The following is an 18724-nucleotide window of genomic DNA, read 5'->3' as shown; positions in this document are numbered from 1 at the left end:
GGCTGGTGGCTGGAACGTGTATTTTTTAAACCAATAAAAGCACATAACGGGAAAAGGGGCCCAAAAAAGCGCAGGGAAGGCGGCACGGAGGAAGCCTGAGAGCACACAGGGCCCCACAAAAGGGGCAGGACGCAGAGGGCAGGGCAGCAGCAGGCGGGTGCACCCCTCCTGCCACACACCAGGAGGAAAGGGATGACAGATCCCGAGGAAAGGAAACGTTGCCCAGGCCAGGGGGCACTCCTGGCACACAGCCCCCCGCTCCCACCCTCGCCATCACCCCCCCAAGGCAACGTGGCAATGTCCGAGCCAGGCGAAGTTCAGCTTTTGCCCCACAGCTCTGCTTCTGGGAAGCCGGTCACCTCTCCCACCTCGCTGAGGGGCTGCGCACCCTGCGTGAAGGTCAGCTTGTAGCGCAGGCGGGTGGGAACCTAGGGGAGAAAGGGGCAGAGAGAGGGGAGTCGTGGCTGCAGGCTCCTGGTCTCCTTCCCTCAGCCCTCACAGCCTTGCTGCATGAATCGCCCCCTCAAAGGAGAGACTAATGCTTCAGCCCTGCATGGAGCAACACTTAGATCTTTGTAACATATGTAAGGAGCTCCTGGGAAGGAGACCTGCACACACCCTGCAAGGGCATGCTTGGAGATCCAGGCCAACCTTCTCAGAGGCAGAGGGCTCCCTTACACCCATCTTCTGTCCCATAATTATTCATCAAAGCAACAGAACTGCCACCTCTCACTTGTGCCCTGGGTGGCCTCACGTTCCATTAGTTGCAGACAGCTGCACGATGTCCTCCAGGTGCCATCGCAGCAGGCAGAACTGTGCAGGCCATTGCAGCAACTACCCCTTCAGATTATTGATCTGAAAAGCTGTGGCAGTGGGAAAAATGTCTTCCCAGCACAACCCAGGCTTGTCTCTTCCACCCATCTCCCATCTAATAACATCGTTCCTGCCTTTCACGCTAACACCCTACCCATTACAGTCACATTCAGAGTGACCTGCCAAGACGATCACTGCCACGTACTTTGTGTGGGTTGGCCAGCAGCAGGACCTGGGACACCACTGCTGGGGGAAGAAGAGGGCTGAAGGCTGGAAGCTCAGATCCGGATGCTGGTTGCAACTTTATTTTCATGGTCTGAAAGACAAAACAAAATTAAAGCCTTTGGGGCCATGCTGAAAAAGAGCTGGGAGTATTACCAAGCCACAGAGCTAGTTCAAGATGTCAGGCAGATTTTGTCATTTAATGAAACTCATGCCTATCCACAGCCTACCTCTAAAGGCAGATATTCTTAAACAGACAATTCTTTGCTGCGCATACGGGCAGAATATGTGCCTTACCAGGAGGCTAAAGCAGCATGTCTGGAGCCCCGTTTCTTTCTCTCAAGGCTAAGGATCCACACTGAAACAGGCACCTGGGCCACAGGCACCACCATACAACTGGTTCACAGTTCAGAGAAAACGAGCTGTGCAATTTCCAATATACAAGACTAATTCTAAGCACAAAATGCCAAACCTCCTTCTCGGGACATTTCTGAGTAGTCACGCTCCCTTTTATTCATCATTGGCTCCTTACCTTTGGGACTGCAGCCTGGAACACTATGTCCTTAATTGGCTGAGCCGATGTGCTCAGCATGGAGAGAACCATCACCAGCACATCTGGTCGGCCGGGAGCTGGGTCTCTGGAGAAGTGGAGCATAGCCTTGAAACCGTTCCTGTCATACACCGTAAGGGGACAGATATCGCCTGCCAGAGATAAAAGCAAAATAAGAAAAGAATCATAGATTGCCCCTCCCTTCTGAGGGCAGAACGGTGAAAACAGGATAAGGAACAGCAGCAGGAGACACTCGTACAAACTTGTACTTCCTCTAGCAAACTCACAGGCCAAACAGCATACAGCATTTGGCCACGATTTACATTTCACCTCTAGGACACAGAAAGGAATCTGAACGCCTGAATTAGGTACAGGACAACTAGTAGCTCAGTTGTTACCAGTCAGAGAGATCAGGTATGAATCCAAGAGGGAAGTTGGGAGTAAAAATATAACTTATCGCTGGGGTACATCCACACCTATTACCATCCAGCCTTTCCCAAACCTGACAAATCCTGAGCTTGAGACTGAAGTCAGAAGACAACCTAGTCAGTATGTCTTTGTACCCATACTCTTCAAAAATAAGAACAGCCCAGACGCTGCAGTCCTCCTGTAACAGGACGTGCCCTACGATGGGACACTGGGGTGCCACATACCCTGGGTAACGCTCATTCCATGAAGCGCTTTCAGACAGCGTTAAATCAAGAAGTACAGGTGGAAAGAACAGCTCTGCCTTAGGAAATGGGATAACTCCCATGTGTAGATATCTCTTAAGCCTCTGGAAAAGAGTTGTGTGAAGTCTGATTAAAGATACTAGGGCCAAAAAGTTTAGAAGCACACTAAGATTAGCCAGGACAGGAAACTCCTGACTACTGACCAGGGAGGACAAGGACATTTCCATGGAATAACTCCTAGAACTTTCTCAAATTCTCAGATACACTAAGTCCTTCATAGAATACTCTATTTTTCTCCAGCTGACCCTCACAACATGAAGATACTTCAGCTTTCTTGTTCCTGTGCAAAAATCACAATGAGAGCTCTATTAAGCAGAGCCAGGGCACAGAAATTATTGCACTTACTCGGTGTAATTGAAATTAAAGGGACAAAAATGTTTGCTAGAGAAACATCATTGGAAGCTGGATTCAAAGAGGCAGCAGGCTTCTGCTCGTAGCCTAGGCTGGAAAATGAAGGATCTGCCACTGGGCTATTTGGAAGATCTGGAAAGGGCAATTTCATTGGTGACAAATCCCTGGAAAGAAAAGCACGTAGAAAGCTTTTATTAACTGGGAAGGCTACATGGTATATACCATTTTCTGCTGTGTCCATTTTCATGTTCCCAATCCCTCAACCCTTTTATGTGTAAATAAAGTACAAGCTCACGCTCTCTGAGTTCTAAAAAAGCTTGAAAATTGCCTCTATTTTGTATAGAAGAAGCTGCTGTTTCAGCATTCATTAAGGCAGACTTTGGTTTCTGTTACTGTCATGAAACTTTGTCCAGGGCTCTGGAGGGCTGTGCAGGCTCTCTGGGGCTCTAGTCTGTGAGATTAAAGTAAGTTCTAGCTCAAAGACAATGCAAATGGTGAGGAATTTCCAGTAAAATTTCTCGGCCTATGTTCTGACAGACTGGATAAGCTCACCATAATGGTCACCTACTCTGAAGATCTGTGGAGATTAATTTGGTTCATAAACTATGAGGTTTCTAATGAATGCCAGGAAACAATCTTCTCAGAGCCTGGAAAAAAGCTGGGGAAAGTATTTTCTTAGTCACAGGTTATTAAGAGATCTGTCTGCAAGGTTTTGTTCCTTTAGCTCAAGAATACCTTGTTACTATGCCATAGGATTTGTTTTACCACATTTCTGACCCTTTGAAAGTCAGAGCGTGGAATTACAATAAACAGGTGCACAATTGCTGCTTAAGAGCTGATGCGTGGATGGATAGCCTGCCATCATTAACCAGATGCAGTTAAAAGGTTTTCCCAAACCTCACTGCTATAATACAATATTCCTCATCTCCAAAGTCAGACTGAGCTGCATAGGGCTTGCTTACAAGGATAATGTCTTGGTCCTGGGAGGTGGAGAGAAGTGATCAGCCAGGCCCTGAAATTCATTCTTCAACGAAGTCCTGTCTTCCCAGCTCTCCTTCAGTTCCAGCGTTTCAAAGGCACTTACAATTTCACTATATCCATTGTTTACACCAGTCTGAAAAAAAGGTACTTCTGGTTCACGCTATATACTGGTAGCAAAAATCAAACCTGTTCCATTGAAAATAACTCTTTTTTTTTTTTTAATACTACTACTTAAGGTAGAAATAGATGTGAGAAATCTTGTTGCAAACTGCAACTTATAAACTCATTACAGAGCAGGAAGATTCCAGTTTCCATTCAGAATAGAGGGACCAGAGAAGGCTAGGAGATCAAAAATGCTATCTGAGTTTTGTCCTTTGTATTTTACTGACTAAAGTACCTGAGGATCACTAACCTCTGCCACTCCAAAGTCAGGTGGTGGTTTCTGTAAACCAGGAGAGTTGCTGAGTCCTAAGAAAGATGCCAAGAGCACAGATCAATTACAGGAAGCAATTGTTTTCCATACGTTCTTCCTTTGCTGTCTAACAGCAGTTTGACTACAGTTTAACACCATTAACGAAACTACATTCCTGAAAACTCTCTCTAGCTAAAAGGGTCTACGCTCGGTTAGGACCAACACTGAAGGCAAAGTTCTTCTACACCTGTTAAATACCAGGAACTCTGGTAACAAGGACAACAGGACTGAACTGTGCGTACAAACCTATTAACTCCTCCTCCAGCAGACAACTGGAGGTGGTGCTGCTGTGTCGGGAGGCAGTGGTTACGTCTGAAAATTGGTCTGTAGCAGACTGGGAGGTCGCCTCCAGCTCAGAGAAGTCAATCAATGTATAGCTCTTCATTCGTCTTGGGGCTGGCCGACATGCTTTGGAAAGAGCAGAAAGAGTTAAAGGGAAGCCTCCTAAAAGGAGCAGTGTATGCCTGGCTACAAGCAGGTACTAAAGGACTCAGTTGAAAACCTCCAGGAACATTTTCAGTCAACCAAATGTAAAAACAAACAAAAAAACTAACACAACACAACGATCACTACATCATAGTTTTCCCATCTTAGAGGATTTTCTCCACATCTGTTCTCCAAGAAGCGTTTCCCCTTCCAAGCTCCATTCATACACAAAAAGCAGGAAGCAGAGCTGAAGTGGAACACTGCAGGATCCTCTTTACCTGGTGCATCAGAGAGGCCGGTGACTGAACCTCCTCCACCATCATCTTCAAGGCTGGCTACAACCTGCCTGCACCGTCCCAGCGCCTGTGTGAGCTTGTCGTTGGCCTGCAGTATCTCGGCTGGGAAAGAAGAGAAGCAGAGGAAGACTTGCACCCAACATGATGAACTATTGCCTTCAGATCCTTTTCTTCTGCCCTGCTCTCCACCCAGTGTCCCCATTTTGCACGTTTTTCATTCTGTTTTCTGAAGCACAGCATTTTGCACACACATTCGTTGATTTTAGTCTTATCTGTAACTTATCAAGACCACTGATCTCCAAAGTACTCACAGTCCCTGCATCTCTTATGCACATAAAATGTCTGAGGCACAGATTAGCTCTTTGCTGTTTAAGTTGTCTGCATTTTCAGCGAGGCATCATCTCAGTAATGTTTTCGAGACAAATAGATAAGACTGTGAAATGCAATACTCTGGGAAGGGCTAAATTTCACAACTGTGGAATTCAAAGAATTCTGCTCATATAACCCTCCCCTTTCTATTATTTACAAAATTCAAAAAGCATTCTCCCCTCTGATATAGACAGGGAAAACTACCATCTCTCTGGAGAAAAGCCTCAAAAGCTTTCAATTCTCGGAACAGTAAAACTCAACACATTCTGAAAACCTCCTTGGATGGAAGAAACTGGATTCATCATTTAACTTTGAGGGAAAATTAATAGCTTCCTTCAAGAGAAATAAGAGAATCCTTATGCCACTTCTCATGGAAACGGTTTAAAAGCCCAAGTAGAAAACTTGGCTCACAAGTACCTGAGCATTTCTCCTCTGAGGAAAGGAATACCCCACTTATGAAAGGATGTTAGAGGAATTTAAATGCAATGAGTTCCAAAGACAGTGTTAGCTCTTACCAAGAGCATCATCATCATCAACTGTCTCACTGGCAAGGCGGAAGAGCAGCGGCCTGAGCTTCTCACAGCGTTGAAACAGGTTCTAAGAAAGGAAAGGTTTTGTGTCATTGCTTGGGAGATCCTGGGCACTCTCAGCACTTCTCTCCATCCAACCATCTGTAAGCAATGCTACTCTAGAACAGCAAGATGCATTCTGCCCAGGTCCAGACAAAGGACATCAGTGCTGCATGTTGCTGCACTCCTAAAATTCACAGCGACCTGGAAGTACAGCCACTGGAACAAGTGTTACTAGCATCTCCTCCTCAGTCACATCTCATCTATGCATACAGGTGTAAGGTAAGGCAGTGTTAAAACTTCCAATTTAAAATAAAAAAGCATCCATGGATGTAAGATGAGTGAGAGGGAAGTGTTATGACCATCAGCTGCAAATACCTTTATGGCTCTCTTCACAGTGTTTTAGGAAGTATTACATGAATGATTTGTGAGGCAGACTACTGAACTCTGGGTAGAAAAAAGGGGAATCACAGAACCATAATGGAAGCTGAAGAACCCAAAGCTTTAAGCTGCCCAGATCAGATCTCCACACACCCACCTAACCACGGCTGGACTAAAGGGAATTCCCATGTGTTACTCCACTATTAGAGGAAGAACCATTTCCCTATAAGATACCACAAGAAGAGCAGATAATCTGCACAGAAACTCAAAGTGGTACATCAAAGCCAATTCCATTCCAATTTCCATTCTCAGACAAGAGGGACATCGCTCATCAGGTATGCTGGAAGCTATTCCTGCTGTGGTAACGCACTTTCCCTTGCAAAAACTGGGTGCAGCCTGCTGCCCTTTGAATCCTGTTGTCCTGAGCCCTCCCAGGCATAGCCAGCCAAAAGAACCTCCCACGCAGTAAATAGAATCTACCTGGAGCGTCTCATGGTCAGATTTGGCTAATTCTTGTCTCTTGTAATTTTCCAGCAATTCATCCATTTGTTTAACGTTCTCAGAAACCTCACTGATTGTATTCACTCTTTTGGACACCTTGGCTGTCTTTTCTTGTTCCTTTGATGAAAAATGAAACAAAAATAGACAATGATTTAACTAATAAACACAGTGCACATGCTTTTGTCAGGGTCACTCCGGATAACTCTTGTTGCAGGACTGCTTCCTATTGACACGTTACTGAAGGTACACGGCAGCACAAAGCCGTGTGTGTAACAACTCCACGAAGAGCTCCAGTGCACGTGCACACACACACACAATGCCTGCAGGAAAGAGACAGTTCTGTACAGATGTAGCTTTTCACCCATTGGGAAATGAGTTTATTTTTGGAAACCTCCCATCACTAATGCAGAACTACTGCCAGGATGCCACTAAAGAGCGAGCATCCTGCCACGCGTGCTCCTGGGAATAAATATTCCCTCTTCATAGCAATTGGCATACGTTAGGGAAACAAAGTAAGACATCTCACACTGTAACTTCAGAATAGCAAATACTGAAAACTCATCCCTCCTCTGGGGCAGAGGAAACGATTCACCTGAAGCTGAACTCTGGGCCCCCACTAGCACCTGCTGGTCCTGCCTCTAACACCAGGACGGCAGCAGGCATTCCGGAGGTCACGTACAGAGGGCCCTCTGCCACAAACCCAACTGTCGAGTCACTTCTCATCCTCTCCTGCCACAAACAGCTTCTGACCAGAGGAACTGCCGGTTCCTGCGAATGCCTACCTCTTTAATCATACTCTTGATCAGACGGTTGGCAGCCTGCAAGTCTTCAGAGTGGCTGCTCTTCAAAAGCCTGGCTAGCAGCTGTGGAGCGAGACCATGGGACAGCAGTCAGTAACATCCCTGGGCACTGTGCTGCAGGTACACCTCACAACAGAGCAGAGTCACAGACACCCACTGACATAATTGTCTCCATAACCCTGGAAATACCTGGGGTTATGTCTTGTAATCTGGCAGAGGAACAGCAGTCAAAAGTGCACGAGCAAAGCTGGTAATAACTACAGGTCAGGCTGAGAAAAAAACAGAGCTGGCTCCGACAAATCTGTCTTTGTGGCAGGGCTCCTTAGCCCCCTGCTTCTCTCCATGTCTAAGAGCAGAATAATGACAGCCCTCCGCTTCCCCGGCACTTGCTCACGCTGATTATTAGTTTGTAACACTTCAAACACCTACCAGTGAAACATGGAACAGATCTGAAGTTCCACACTGAAAGTAACAGCTGAGCAGTAGGAGACTGAGGAAGTGCTTGAACCATGGGGACTTCCAAGGGTGCCCTGAACACAGGCTCACGCTGCAGCTTTGCTCCATCTCTGCCAGCCCGCCCTCCACCACCAAAAACCCTTGTACTGGACTGGGGCAGAAGCCCTCAACAGCCCCGTGGTTCAGGCACTCACTCGGGATACAGGAGATACAAGCTCAAGCCCCTGTAGCAAACATGGGTTTATTTATGCAACAGAAAGCAGCTCAGCACAGACAGATTAGAACAAACACTTTCTGGAACAGCCCGAAGGCTGATTATTGTTACCAGGGGCATGGGAAAAGGGAGAAAATGACCCAAGCCCTGGGCACTGCAAAGGAGAGCTCTCCTTCACAGGGTGCTTGGGAATAGGAACTGGCTCTGCAGGGCCTGCAGAAGCCTTCCCCCAGGAGAGGTGAATAGCAACTGAGTTATTTCTGTAAAAATGTTTCACTTTTGACCACGCAATGTTTTCTGACAAAGTCTCAAAGAATTTTCACTCTCTACTTCTAGCCCTGGCACAGCAAGAAGTATCAGCAGTATCAGCAGTATCCTGATGTTCTGAGACACAGCAGGAGCTGCCAAAACACAACCCAGCATGTCTGCTCAGCACTGAAACTCAGAGGGGGAGTGGGGAGGAAAGCCTTCAGGCTTACCTTGGATTTCTCTTCATCTGTGTCAAAAATAGAATTCTGCGGTCTTGGAGAAGGAGGAGGTAAAATTTTGTCCTCTGGCAATTTGGGGTCTTCTTTTACAATGCCTGGAACAGGTAGCAATATTTGTTCAGTGATGCCTGAGCTGCTGCAACAGCAGTGCTCAATAGCACGCTGGATTTTGTGCCTGGCTCCTTCATCCGTCCCCACAAGTTTGCAGAATGAGACAGAAGCAAGGGGCTGCCTTCGCACACACCTCAAAGAGAAAGACTTCCCTCTCTCCCTTGCATTAAACAAACCAGAGGGCACACAACACTTCCCGGGTGGGAAATACGACACGGGTGCATCAGCGGGCGCCCAGCCCCTGCTCTGCTGCCACCGGCACCACCGGCTGAGGCACCCGGCTGCCACGACTCTGCAGGCAGGTTACGGCCGCACAGAGCCCATGCTGTGCTGCCCCTGGGCGGCCCTGCAGCCCCCCGAAGCCCCCTCCCCGTTCTGCCCCTGCATCACAGGCCTGTGGCTTCCTGGGCAGCACCGGCAGCAGCCGGCCCTTCGGCACACAGCACTGCACTGTAAGGAACGGATCCAAGCCCCGACTTCAAAGCTCTCTGAACCCATCACTTCATAATCCCAGCAGAGTATTCCAGGGCAAAGATCGCTCTGAATTTGTCCTGAGCCTCTTCCACACACAATAGGTGTGAGCACCGTGTGAACGGAGGCCACAAGGTTAGGCTGATCTTTGACTCAACAAAGCTGTTCTTTGGTAAATCTCTTTAAACAGTCACATGCACCCTTGAGTACCCCAATAGCCTTGTAAGTGTGGCCCTTGTCCCCGTTTCCCTTGCACACATTTTACAAAAAAGCTGAGTCACAAAAGCCGAGGGGACAGATACGTGTGATCTAAAGCCACGGGACTTCAGAAGTTAAAAAGGAAGCTGCAATAACAGAAATAAACCTTGTTTCTTCAGCATCTGATAAGCATCCCGGATTTTAACTTCCTGAGGAAACCAGACTGTCCAACTGAATATTATTTCTGTGACTCTTGACTTGACTTTTTCTGAAGACCAGGTTCCATAGTACTTGGAAAAAGAAAAAGAAAAAAGTAAAATAAGAAAAATAAATCAAAACCACAGAGTTTGTGCCATCCAGGACACGTGGGTCTAGCCCCAAGTTGTTTGGATGCAAAGATCGAGGAGCAAATGGATTCCTGTGACACATCCACGGTGCTGTCAACTGCATTCTGCAGAACACGGAACAGCGTGCACGGCTGTGGGTGTGAATGAAAGGAATGTGTATGGTAATTGCATAAATATTATATGACAACCGAAATGAAACCATTTCAAAGCTTCTCTGATCAGTTACTGAATGTGAAACCGAAAGTATTTTTTTTCTTTTTTGAATTTCAGCGAAAACAGTTCTGTACTCAACTTTAAATACTTTCCTTAGCTGTTTGCAATACAAATAGACCTGGAGAAATGAAAACTGAACAAAACTAGAAAGGGAAGTTATCTTTTTTCAGCATTTAGATATTTTCTCTGAATTCTCTTATTATTGCCATGAGCACTCACTTTAAAGTACTACAAAAACCATCAGGAAGAATGATAAAAACCACATACAAACTTCTGAAACACAAGGTGTTTTAAACTCATGTAATAATTCTTTTGTCAAAACAGCAAACTCCCTCTCCAAAGCAATCTATTCTTTGAACTGTTGTTTCACTGAAATACCTTTACCAAACCTGTGACTGAGAGAAGAGTTTTTGTTGTTCTGTTAAACATTTCACTGAAACTGGTGATGCATCCCTGCCGTCAAGCTGATGTAATGGAAAATGAAGCCCTTGCAAGTGGTAAATGTGTGCTGTACCCACTAACAGAGGGAACCGAGTACTGGGCTGCTGAGAAGGGTATTTAAGAACGTCTCAGGCCTGCTATCTGATGCAAAGACCAACGTGTGACGATCATGCCGTCTCTGATAAAACAGATCTCTAATTTTCATCATGCGAGCCACGGGCAGTGCACCACAGTGCATTCCCTCTGAACCCTCCTCACTTGGCTTTTAAAACTGAAGTTCCCATTTCTGATCGTTGCTTCTCTTCTCAGGGGGCAGAGATGACACTCGGAAGAGAAGTGCACCACAGCAGGGAGCAGCAATGAACACACTCCAAGCCAGAGAAGCAGAGCAGCTGGAAGGGACTTTGCCTGCACGTTAGCTACAGATGATCCCTTCCAACCTCACTCTCAGCTCCGTCCTCAACTGCCAGGCATGCACAGCCGGGGCTCAGAGCCCCCTGCCCAGCTTTCAGGACACTGCCAGCAGGACCCCAAAGGGGGCTGCACAAATGCACAACCTCCACACGGTGGTGGAGCAAGCTCGGCACAAGTGCTGCTCAACTCCAGTCCCCCCTTGTCCTCTTTTTAGGCTGAACCTGCCTCATGAACAGGACCCAAACTCAACGTAAACTTTGACATGAGAAAGCAACAAGGACAGCAGGCTGAGCACAAGAGTTTGAGGACAGAACATAAGAAAACACGGGACAGGCTCCTGGTATCTGTCCTCTGCCACTCAGCTTCGCAGAGAGCGCAAGATGCTTTCTACATTTCCTTTGTATTCCATGTCCTTCTCCTGCTAACCCTAAGAAGAGTTAAAATTATTACATCTTTTACAGGGAAATTCACTTCTAATCCTTGTGCTTTAAAGCACAGAACAGAAACTCTGTTCTGCTTCTATGAGAGATTAAGTTTTTGTATCCATGGTGAAATAAACGTGTCCCATTTGCTACGTGCAGCGTAACCACAACCACCTACCTTTGGGGAAAGCACTTTAATCAGCTCATTCAGAAACCTGAATTTTGCTATTTCATTGTGAAATTTCTCACCGCAGTTATTCACACACATCTCCAGCACCTGCAGAAAACAAACCGGTACCAAACAGAAACTGAACACGAAAGCTTTGTGGGATTTTTAAAAAACTTGCTGTTAAGATACAATATCCAAGAACTTTCTGGCACTGCATGCACACACACAAGATACTAAGGAAGTTGTACACGAGAGGTTTCTTTTCTTCACCCAACCTTCCTAAGCAGCACACACATATCTGCTCTGTTCTCCCCATCACTAACTTTTGGACTCACTGACCCCATGGCAAGACCACAGCCAAGACAAGAGCTGCAGACCTCTTAAGTACCTCAGCAGAATGCTAAGGGAAGGAGCAACAGCAGTGACTCCCTCCGCTCTGCCCTGGGTACCAGATCCATAGTGCAATGTAAAAAAGCACATGTAAAGGAGAGACACCCAAGAGAAAAAGACGTCCAGGCAGCTGCACCGTCCCTGCCCCGCAAACTGCATTTCCAAGTAACTACTGCCTCGCCTTGCACGTGGGTGAAAGCACTTACTGTCAGCGCATGGAGAGCTTCCACCTCTTGGGGTGATTGTATTTTGTGTGCCAGCAGCCTCAGTGCAAGCGATGGGCTGGGGAGCAACAGAAGCAAGTCAGACAACGCACTGGTTCCCAAGAAAAACAACTACTGCGAGTTCTGCCCTGCAGAGAGTAGCAGTCACCAGATGCACGACGTGCCACATCGCTGACACCTCTCCCTGGCACAGGGCTGGCCTGGGGTCCCTACACACACACGGGGTGTGATGGGCAGACATCAGCAGCTCGTGGTACGGTGCGACAGCCCCACCAGAGGCTGATGGCTCAGAAGTGAGCCCGTGGGACAGGCACCACGAGAACTGCTCCTGTGGTGCCAGGAGCTCTGACTCGCAGCCCAGCGCAGAGCCCGGCTGGCTGCGGGTGCCGGGCTGCGGGCGCCTGCTGTCAGGAAGCGGGCAACCATGAAGCTGGGACAGCTCCACGGCAGGACGAGCTCCTGCGCCTCTCCCAAACCGCGGACAGCGGGAGGGCGGGGAGCCACGGGAGAGCTGCCGGCTCCGGGAGGAAGCCGGGGCGGGGGGCAGCGGGCTCGGGTGGCAGGAGCTGTGCCTGCAGGAGCACGGGGACCTCCGGGCAGCTCCTGGCTGCAGCTCCCGGAGCCGCTCCCGGCCGCCCGGCCCCGAGGGGAGCTGTGGCTGTGGCTGTGGCCGGGGCCGTGCCGCCTTACCCGGCCGTGTCCGCCTTCAGCTCCTCGCAGAAGCGCTGGATGCACTCCCACTTCTCCCCGGGGACGCTCGGGTCGGTGGCTTCATCTTGAGCGGGGGGAAAGGAGAGGAGAGGGATCGGGGCTAGGGATCGACGATGGGGACCGACGGGCGGGGGGCAGCGAGCGGCGCACGGGGACCGCGCTCAGCCCCGGGCACCCGGCTCCGACCCCGACTCCCCCTCCCCCGTCCCGTCCCGTCCCCCCCGTCCCGCCGCCCCCTCCCCACCTCCCCCGTGCCCCCGTTCCCGTCCCGGTGCCGCTCTCACTGAGCCAGCGCTGCAGCCGCCCGGTGCCGTCCATGGGCGCAGCGCCCCGCCCCGCCGCAGGGCGGGCAGGAAGCGGCGCGGCCCGGGGGGGAGCCCGGCACAACGCCGGCCACGGCCCCGCCCGGTCCTCGTGTTCCCCCCCCCCGGTGCCGGGCTCCCCGGGGCACTCCGTGCTGCCACCGGGCGCGGGGGACCCTGCTCCCCCCCCAGCCTGCCCACCCGGCCGTGCCCGCGAGGAACGCACAAGGACAGAGCCGCTCCTGCAGCCAGCTCCCCGCCAGGCGGGCTGCCTTTCACTTGGCTTCCACAGCCGTACAGACCGCAAACACCGCCCGGAGCCCCCCTCCTCGTGTGACCCCAGCTGATCGCGCTGTCCCCAGGAGGCACAGGGCTCAGGGACACGGTGCTGTGCCAGCCGCAGCCCAGGGCTGACGCCCGCAGTCACTGGTCTGGTGTCAGCTCGAGAGCGCTTTGTGTAGCCTTCCACACACTTCTCTGGGTCCCAGGGTCACCATCATCTCCGCCACGCTCGGTCCGTGCTGAAACACACGAGAAGTCATTGTAGGAACGGAAACCTGCACTTCTCAGTCCAAATGTCTGCATCACCAGGCAGGAAGCGACAGCGTGATTAGCTATCAGATTGCTGTTAGACCGAGGGCAGGGGTTTTCTGAGCAATCTCAAAGCAAGATTTATTTTTTTTCCCCTCCCAAAGTACTAAAATACCGAGTGCCAAAATACTAAGAATGATCAAACTGAACCAAAAAGACAGCTGGTCCAGAAGTTTTTCTAACTCCACATTTGTGACCAGCACATTCATGCCTTAACAATTTCTGCCTTTCTGAAACTTTCAGAGCAGCCTTTCCTCTAGAGCTGCACATCAGGACTTTCACTTGTAACTGCAACTGATGTGAATTCTTGCAGGATGTGCAGCCAAAATACCAGTATCTTGGTATCAGAGAGAAGGTAGCTGTTTGAAAAAAATAAACCACAGCCAGGAAAAGAGAAGGTCCCAGTCTCAGTTTTTTTTTTTTTTTTTTTTTTTACCTGCTGCCCACTGAGAGCCAGGCGAAGGAGCTTCATCATGCTGCTGTACTTAGTCTCTCTGGTTTGCTTCTGAAGGTTTCTGAGGTCTTTGTTCAACTCCTCCATGGTCAAAACAGCCGTTTGTCTCTCCATAAGCCTTTAGGAAAGATGATGCCTTTACAGTCTGGGGATGTACAGCACACAGGACTCCTACCCAGAAGCATCTAGTGACTTAGAGAACTGCCAGCTGCCTCAGACTGGTTTTGCAAAATCTTCTCACAATTCTAGCAGTTCAGGGTTTTCTCTCCTGCCCTAAGCGTTAATGCTCAATCCCAAGAGCTTTAATGTAAGCGTTCGTGCTGGTAAGCAGCCTTTCAGTTAAAGACACTCAGAACTCCTCACCAGTCATTAGCAGCACATTCTGAAGTAAACCAAAACAAATGAAAACCATGAGCGTGTCCAACAGGAGCACAGCAGCCAAGAGCGATGCTCTGGGGCAGACAGGCGGTGCGTACAGAGCTGGAAAGAGACACTTACCCTAAGACTAGTTTTCCTATGTCATCTGCTTCTGCAGAAAGAGTTTGGAGCTGCTCTCGGGACACTGAGGGCCTAACCCACAAGTAAGCATAGTCACACGACACCAGGTCCTTCAGGAGGCTTATGTGACCCTGGAGGAAGAAAGCAAAGCTGTCACAGCTGAGGGCCAAGGTGAGGGGGTGAGGAGGGAGGTAGCTGCTGCTCTCTGGACTTCACAAACAATTGAAGAGGGTCCAAACACCCCGCTGCCTTGCGCTTTGTACCTCTCAAAAGAAACGTGAAGCGCTGACATTCTGGCTGCTTCGTTCTTCTGCAGCCATAACCAGCTGGTGTGAACACGACACGAAAGCAGCCTGCGGGGCTGCTCTACGCGTCCTGCTCAGCCACATGCAGCTGACTCAGAGTTCAGCCTGGGAAGTGGCTTGCCACACTCAGCGCTGCCTCTCATGAGACACGTAGCAAGTCACATGGCCGGCCCAGTCCCTGCTGCCACCACCATCCTCGTGCTTGCAGACAGGGACTTTGCTTGCCCTTTTAAGAACACTTCATTGCCTGCAAGGAATTCACCAGATGCTACAGCAGCATCCCAGGGGCAGACTGGGAACCTGCTGGCTTCACCTCTTTCCTGACACTGGAAGAGCCACGGTATCTTCCATCCTGTCCACTGCCTACGCCACCCATTCCTTCAGGTCAGCTAACTACACCACCGTGTTTTGGCAGTTTTTCCCTTGAACTGGCAGAGGCAGCCACCTGTTCTTTGCAGGCTGCAGAGCTCAGGTCAAAGCAACGCCCAGAACTCGGCTGAGTCTCCACGCAGGAATCCCACAAACCCACGGCGTCCCACGCTCCAGGACTACCTGAAGCAGTAACACAACCCTACCACTTTTCATACTTTTCTCATCAGGAGGACTTGCTCCACGTACTCCTTTTCTAGAACTTCTTTATCCATTTGTTGATCCCCATAGACACGCTCCACCAGTGACTGCAGCTCCCAAATTAGCTTCTGCCGAAGCTCTTCATTCTCAATGTGGCGAGCGAGGTGCACCCTGTGACAAGGGAGAGAACTGCTTTTAGACTGCTTTGGGTTAGTCCAACGCCAATGATCTCAGTCTCCCAACACTTACCAGCTGGAACTTTAGACCTGCTAGAAAAGCAACATCAAAGCCCCATGCAGACGTCCTGCAGCAGACCATTCAGATTTAACGTTACCGCCGGTGTTTGTACCTGTTGAATTCCGGGAGCATCTCAAGATCCAGTAAGGCGGAATGGGTCGTAATCCTGCTGATTTCAAACTGTGAGATCAGCTCCTCCAGAGTCCTCCCCATCTGCTTCTCTGCAACGTAACCCAACGAGGTTATGATTTGCATTCGCTCTCCAGCAGAGAACTGAAGTCACTGCTTTTCCTTGCAAACCCCAGGCTCAGCGGTGGTGCAGCAGCACGGCCGAGAGGTGAGAGAGGAGGAGGAGGGCTGCCTTCCACGGCGCTGACAGGAAGCAGCGACATACGAGGAGGGAACTTCTGGCAGGCACGCACTGGAAGTTGCCCTCTTTGGACGAGCAGACTCTGTGAAGGAACTAGAAACTGGGACATTCTGCCTGGCTCTGTTACACCCTTCAGTGAAACACCCCTTGCATCATTCGGCCCAGCAGAAATAACACCTGGCCAGGAGACTCTGCTGTCCAGTAAAGGTTTCATTCCCAAGCCAAGTTCCTGAAACATAAGTTCATGCAATAGTCACGCAGCGAGAGCAAAAGGAGTAACTGAGTCAACCTCTCACGGTCTTTCAGGTTAAACAAGTGTGAAAGATGTGTTACTTGGCTGCAATCATTAACCACAGAATACAAGTTTTCCCAAGAGCTTGCAGAAGGCTTCTTCACCTTGAGAAGGACGTTGTCCCCAGTAGGAAGTCTTTAAACTTTAGACTCCACTTAAGTGGCTACCCAGGGACAGAAATATTCACATCATCCCAGGCCACCACCGAGGCCTTCCCAGGAGCTCTGCAGAAGCCCTGGCAGCATTTCGGTGACAGAAGCCCCTTCAGACTGGTTGCTTGACTACTATTTCCTGATCCTTTTGAACTCTGTCAAAGTTCTTGAATACAAGCCCGTTGCCCTTACCTGCAAATCCAGAGCCACAATTGGTGATAATGTCCAGCAGAGCCTCTGGCAAGTAGCCATCCTGAGCAAAGCGCTCCACGAAGACGTCCCCCTGCCTTTTCGACAGCTTAGCACCGTCCTTGTTCAGGAGCAGCGGGAGGTGGCCAAACTGAGGGGGATCCCAGCCAAAAGCTTTGTAGAGCAGGAGGTGCTTGGACGTTGAGGTAAGCCACTCGGTTCCTCGCAGAACGTGGCTGATGGCCATGTAGTGGTCATCCACCACGTTTGCCAGGTGGTAGGTGGGGAAGCCGTCCCCCTTAAGAATCACCGGGTCGCCTTCCACCTCGGCCACTTCGTGCTTGTTCCAGCCGTAGACCAGGTCCTGGAAGGGCTCCACGCCCCTCTCCAGCCGGAAGCGCACCACCCAGTCGAGGCCCTGCGACAGCTTCTCAGCCACCTCTTTGGGCGTCAGGTGCCGGCAGCGGTTGTCGTACCTTCGAGAAAGGAGAGCGGGGGTCTCAGGTTAACACACACCAACCCCCACCACGCTTACATTGGATGAAATCTAAACAAATTCCTGAATTTCAGCTGTGGTCTGCCCATTACACTCCAGTCAGCTTCCCATCTCTGGACATCACCCCCCTCAGCTTCTGAGGGCGCAGAGACAACACTCCCACCAATGCTCCCAGCACACACACCTTGTCCCAAGGGGCTGGGAGCGCACAGCACAGAGGCAATGGCCGGGGAAGAGGACTGCCTACCGTGGGGTTTGCTGGTTCCGCAGTGCCTCCTTCTTCAGCAGCTGCAGGCGCTGCGGGGTGCAGAAGCAGCGGTACGCCGCGCCGCGGTCCAGCAGCACGTCGCAGGCCTGCCTGTACAGGTCGAGTCTCTGGGACTGCCGGTAGGGCCCGAACGCACCGCCACGGCGAGGGCTTTCGTCAGGGGCAATGCCTGAAATGTGGAAAGGCTGAGACATCAGGGCAAGGAGCGCTGCGTGGGGAGCCCACAGCAGGAAAAACACCGAAACCCAGTGAATGGTCGGGCGGCTCTGATGGGTGACCCAGAGCAAGGATTAGTCAGGGGTAGGTGTACAAAGGGTGCTTCAGAAATACAGCCGGGATCGTGGCCAATTGTTTCACTTGCTCCAGAATTAGCAGTCAATGGCAGGGATCTCCAAAATGTATCTGTTTGTGGGGACACCTGTGGGATCTGGCTCTAAGTGCACTGTAGTTGCTTGCTCTAAGGTTCCCCTCGCTCTTAGGGTCAAGGAAAAAGCAGAAGACTCAGAGCACAAAGCGACACCTTCAGATGCCTTTTGGTGAACACCGTACGTGCAGTTTATCCCTTCATTTATTGTATAATTTGTCAGGGGGGGCTGCGAGCGCCGACTGCTGCTCCCGGCGCGGCCCCACGGGGTGCTGTGCCCTGTGCTGTGCCCCCCCCCCCCCCCCCGCTACCTGCCCACTCGAGCACGTCCTCGATGCCGTCGGCGGCGCCGCGCAGTGCCCGCAGCCGGTCGGTGTCCTCGATGCGCAGCACGAAGGCCCCGCGGCGCTGCCGGGCGAACAGGAAGTTGCAGAGCGCGGTGCGGAGCCCCCCCAGGTGCAGCCGACCTGCGGCGGGGACGGCGCGGGGCGGTCACGGCCGGGGGGAGCCTCGGGGCGGCCCCGGACGCGCCCCCCGCCCCCCGCCGCCCCCCGCCCGGTACCTGTGGGGCTGGGCCCGAACCGCACCCGCGGCCCCGGCCCCGGCCCCGGCCCGGCCGCGCCGCCGCCACCGCTCAGCGCCCGCACGGCGCCCACGGCCCGCGCCATCCCGCAGCGCCCGGCCGGCACCGCGCCGCTTCCGCCCTCAGCCACGGCACGCGCTGAACGCCGCTTCCGCCCTCAGTTCCCAGCCAATCACAGAATGTTTCCGCCCTCAGTGCTGGCACGCCCCACACACCGCTTCCGCCCTCGGTTCCCAGCCAATCACGGAGCGCTTCCGCCCTCAGTGCTGGCTCGCACTGCACGCCGCTTCCGCCCTCAGTGCCCAGCCAATCACAGCACCGT

General features: G+C 51.1%; 2 protein-coding genes across 2 annotated transcripts; both read right to left on the bottom strand.

Annotated features, from left to right (window-relative positions):
• Positions 1-14: 14 nt before the first annotated feature.
• On the bottom strand, positions 15-13058 carry GGA2 (golgi associated, gamma adaptin ear containing, ARF binding protein 2). Its single transcript, XM_082772369.1, has 17 exons — positions 13016-13058; positions 12711-12795; positions 12003-12078; positions 11416-11514; positions 9567-9690; positions 8612-8715; positions 7445-7525; positions 6642-6779; positions 5727-5808; positions 4825-4944; positions 4367-4528; positions 4061-4116; positions 3630-3781; positions 2662-2831; positions 1568-1737; positions 1019-1129; positions 15-428 (listed from the first exon to the last, which is right to left on the bottom strand). The coding sequence occupies exons 1-17, from the start codon at positions 13047-13049 to the stop codon at positions 318-320; spliced, it is 1875 nt and encodes a 624-aa protein (XP_082628495.1). The 5' UTR covers positions 13050-13058; the 3' UTR covers positions 15-317.
• Positions 13059-13273: 215 nt separating this feature from the next.
• EARS2 (glutamyl-tRNA synthetase 2, mitochondrial) lies at positions 13274-18521 on the bottom strand. Its single transcript, XM_082772371.1, has 9 exons — positions 18382-18521; positions 18131-18286; positions 17435-17624; positions 16695-17167; positions 15801-15909; positions 15469-15622; positions 14577-14707; positions 14061-14196; positions 13274-13554 (listed from the first exon to the last, which is right to left on the bottom strand). Exons 1-9 carry the CDS (start codon positions 18485-18487, stop codon positions 13471-13473), a joined length of 1539 nt encoding a protein of 512 aa, XP_082628497.1. The 5' UTR covers positions 18488-18521; the 3' UTR covers positions 13274-13470.
• Between the last annotated feature and the right edge of the window lie 203 nt (positions 18522-18724).

The sequence above is a fragment of the Aythya marila genome (assembly GCF_965140915.1).
Source record: "Aythya marila genome assembly, chromosome: 15".
NCBI classification, from domain to species: Eukaryota; Metazoa; Chordata; class Aves; order Anseriformes; family Anatidae; genus Aythya; species Aythya marila.
The sequence above is the reverse complement of the archived record's forward strand: the minus strand, read 5'-3'. Positions and strand labels throughout refer to the sequence as shown.

Excerpts from the sequence above, each read along its gene's own strand:
- GGA2 (XM_082772369.1), bottom strand. The coding sequence starts at position 13,049 with ATGGACGGCACCGGGCGGCTGCAGCGCTGGCTCA. Across the intron at positions 7,526-8,611 it reads CAGATGAAGAGAAATCCAAG|CTGCTAGCCAGGCTTTTGAA; the intron begins GTAAGCCTGAAG and ends CTCGCTCCACAG. Across the intron at positions 3,782-4,060 it reads CTGACTTTGGAGTGGCAGAG|ACTGGTGTAAACAATGGATA; the intron begins GTTAGTGATCCT and ends CCTTTTTTTCAG.
- EARS2 (XM_082772371.1), bottom strand. The coding sequence starts at position 18,487 with ATGGCGCGGGCCGTGGGCGCCGTGCGGGCGCTGAGCGGTGGCGGCGGC. Across the intron at positions 17,168-17,434 it reads CGGAACCAGCAAACCCCACG|GTACGACAACCGCTGCCGGC; the intron begins GTAGGCAGTCCT and ends CCTTTCTCGAAG. Across the intron at positions 15,623-15,800 it reads ATGCTCCCGGAATTCAACAG|GGTGCACCTCGCTCGCCACA; the intron begins GTACAAACACCG and ends CCCTTGTCACAG.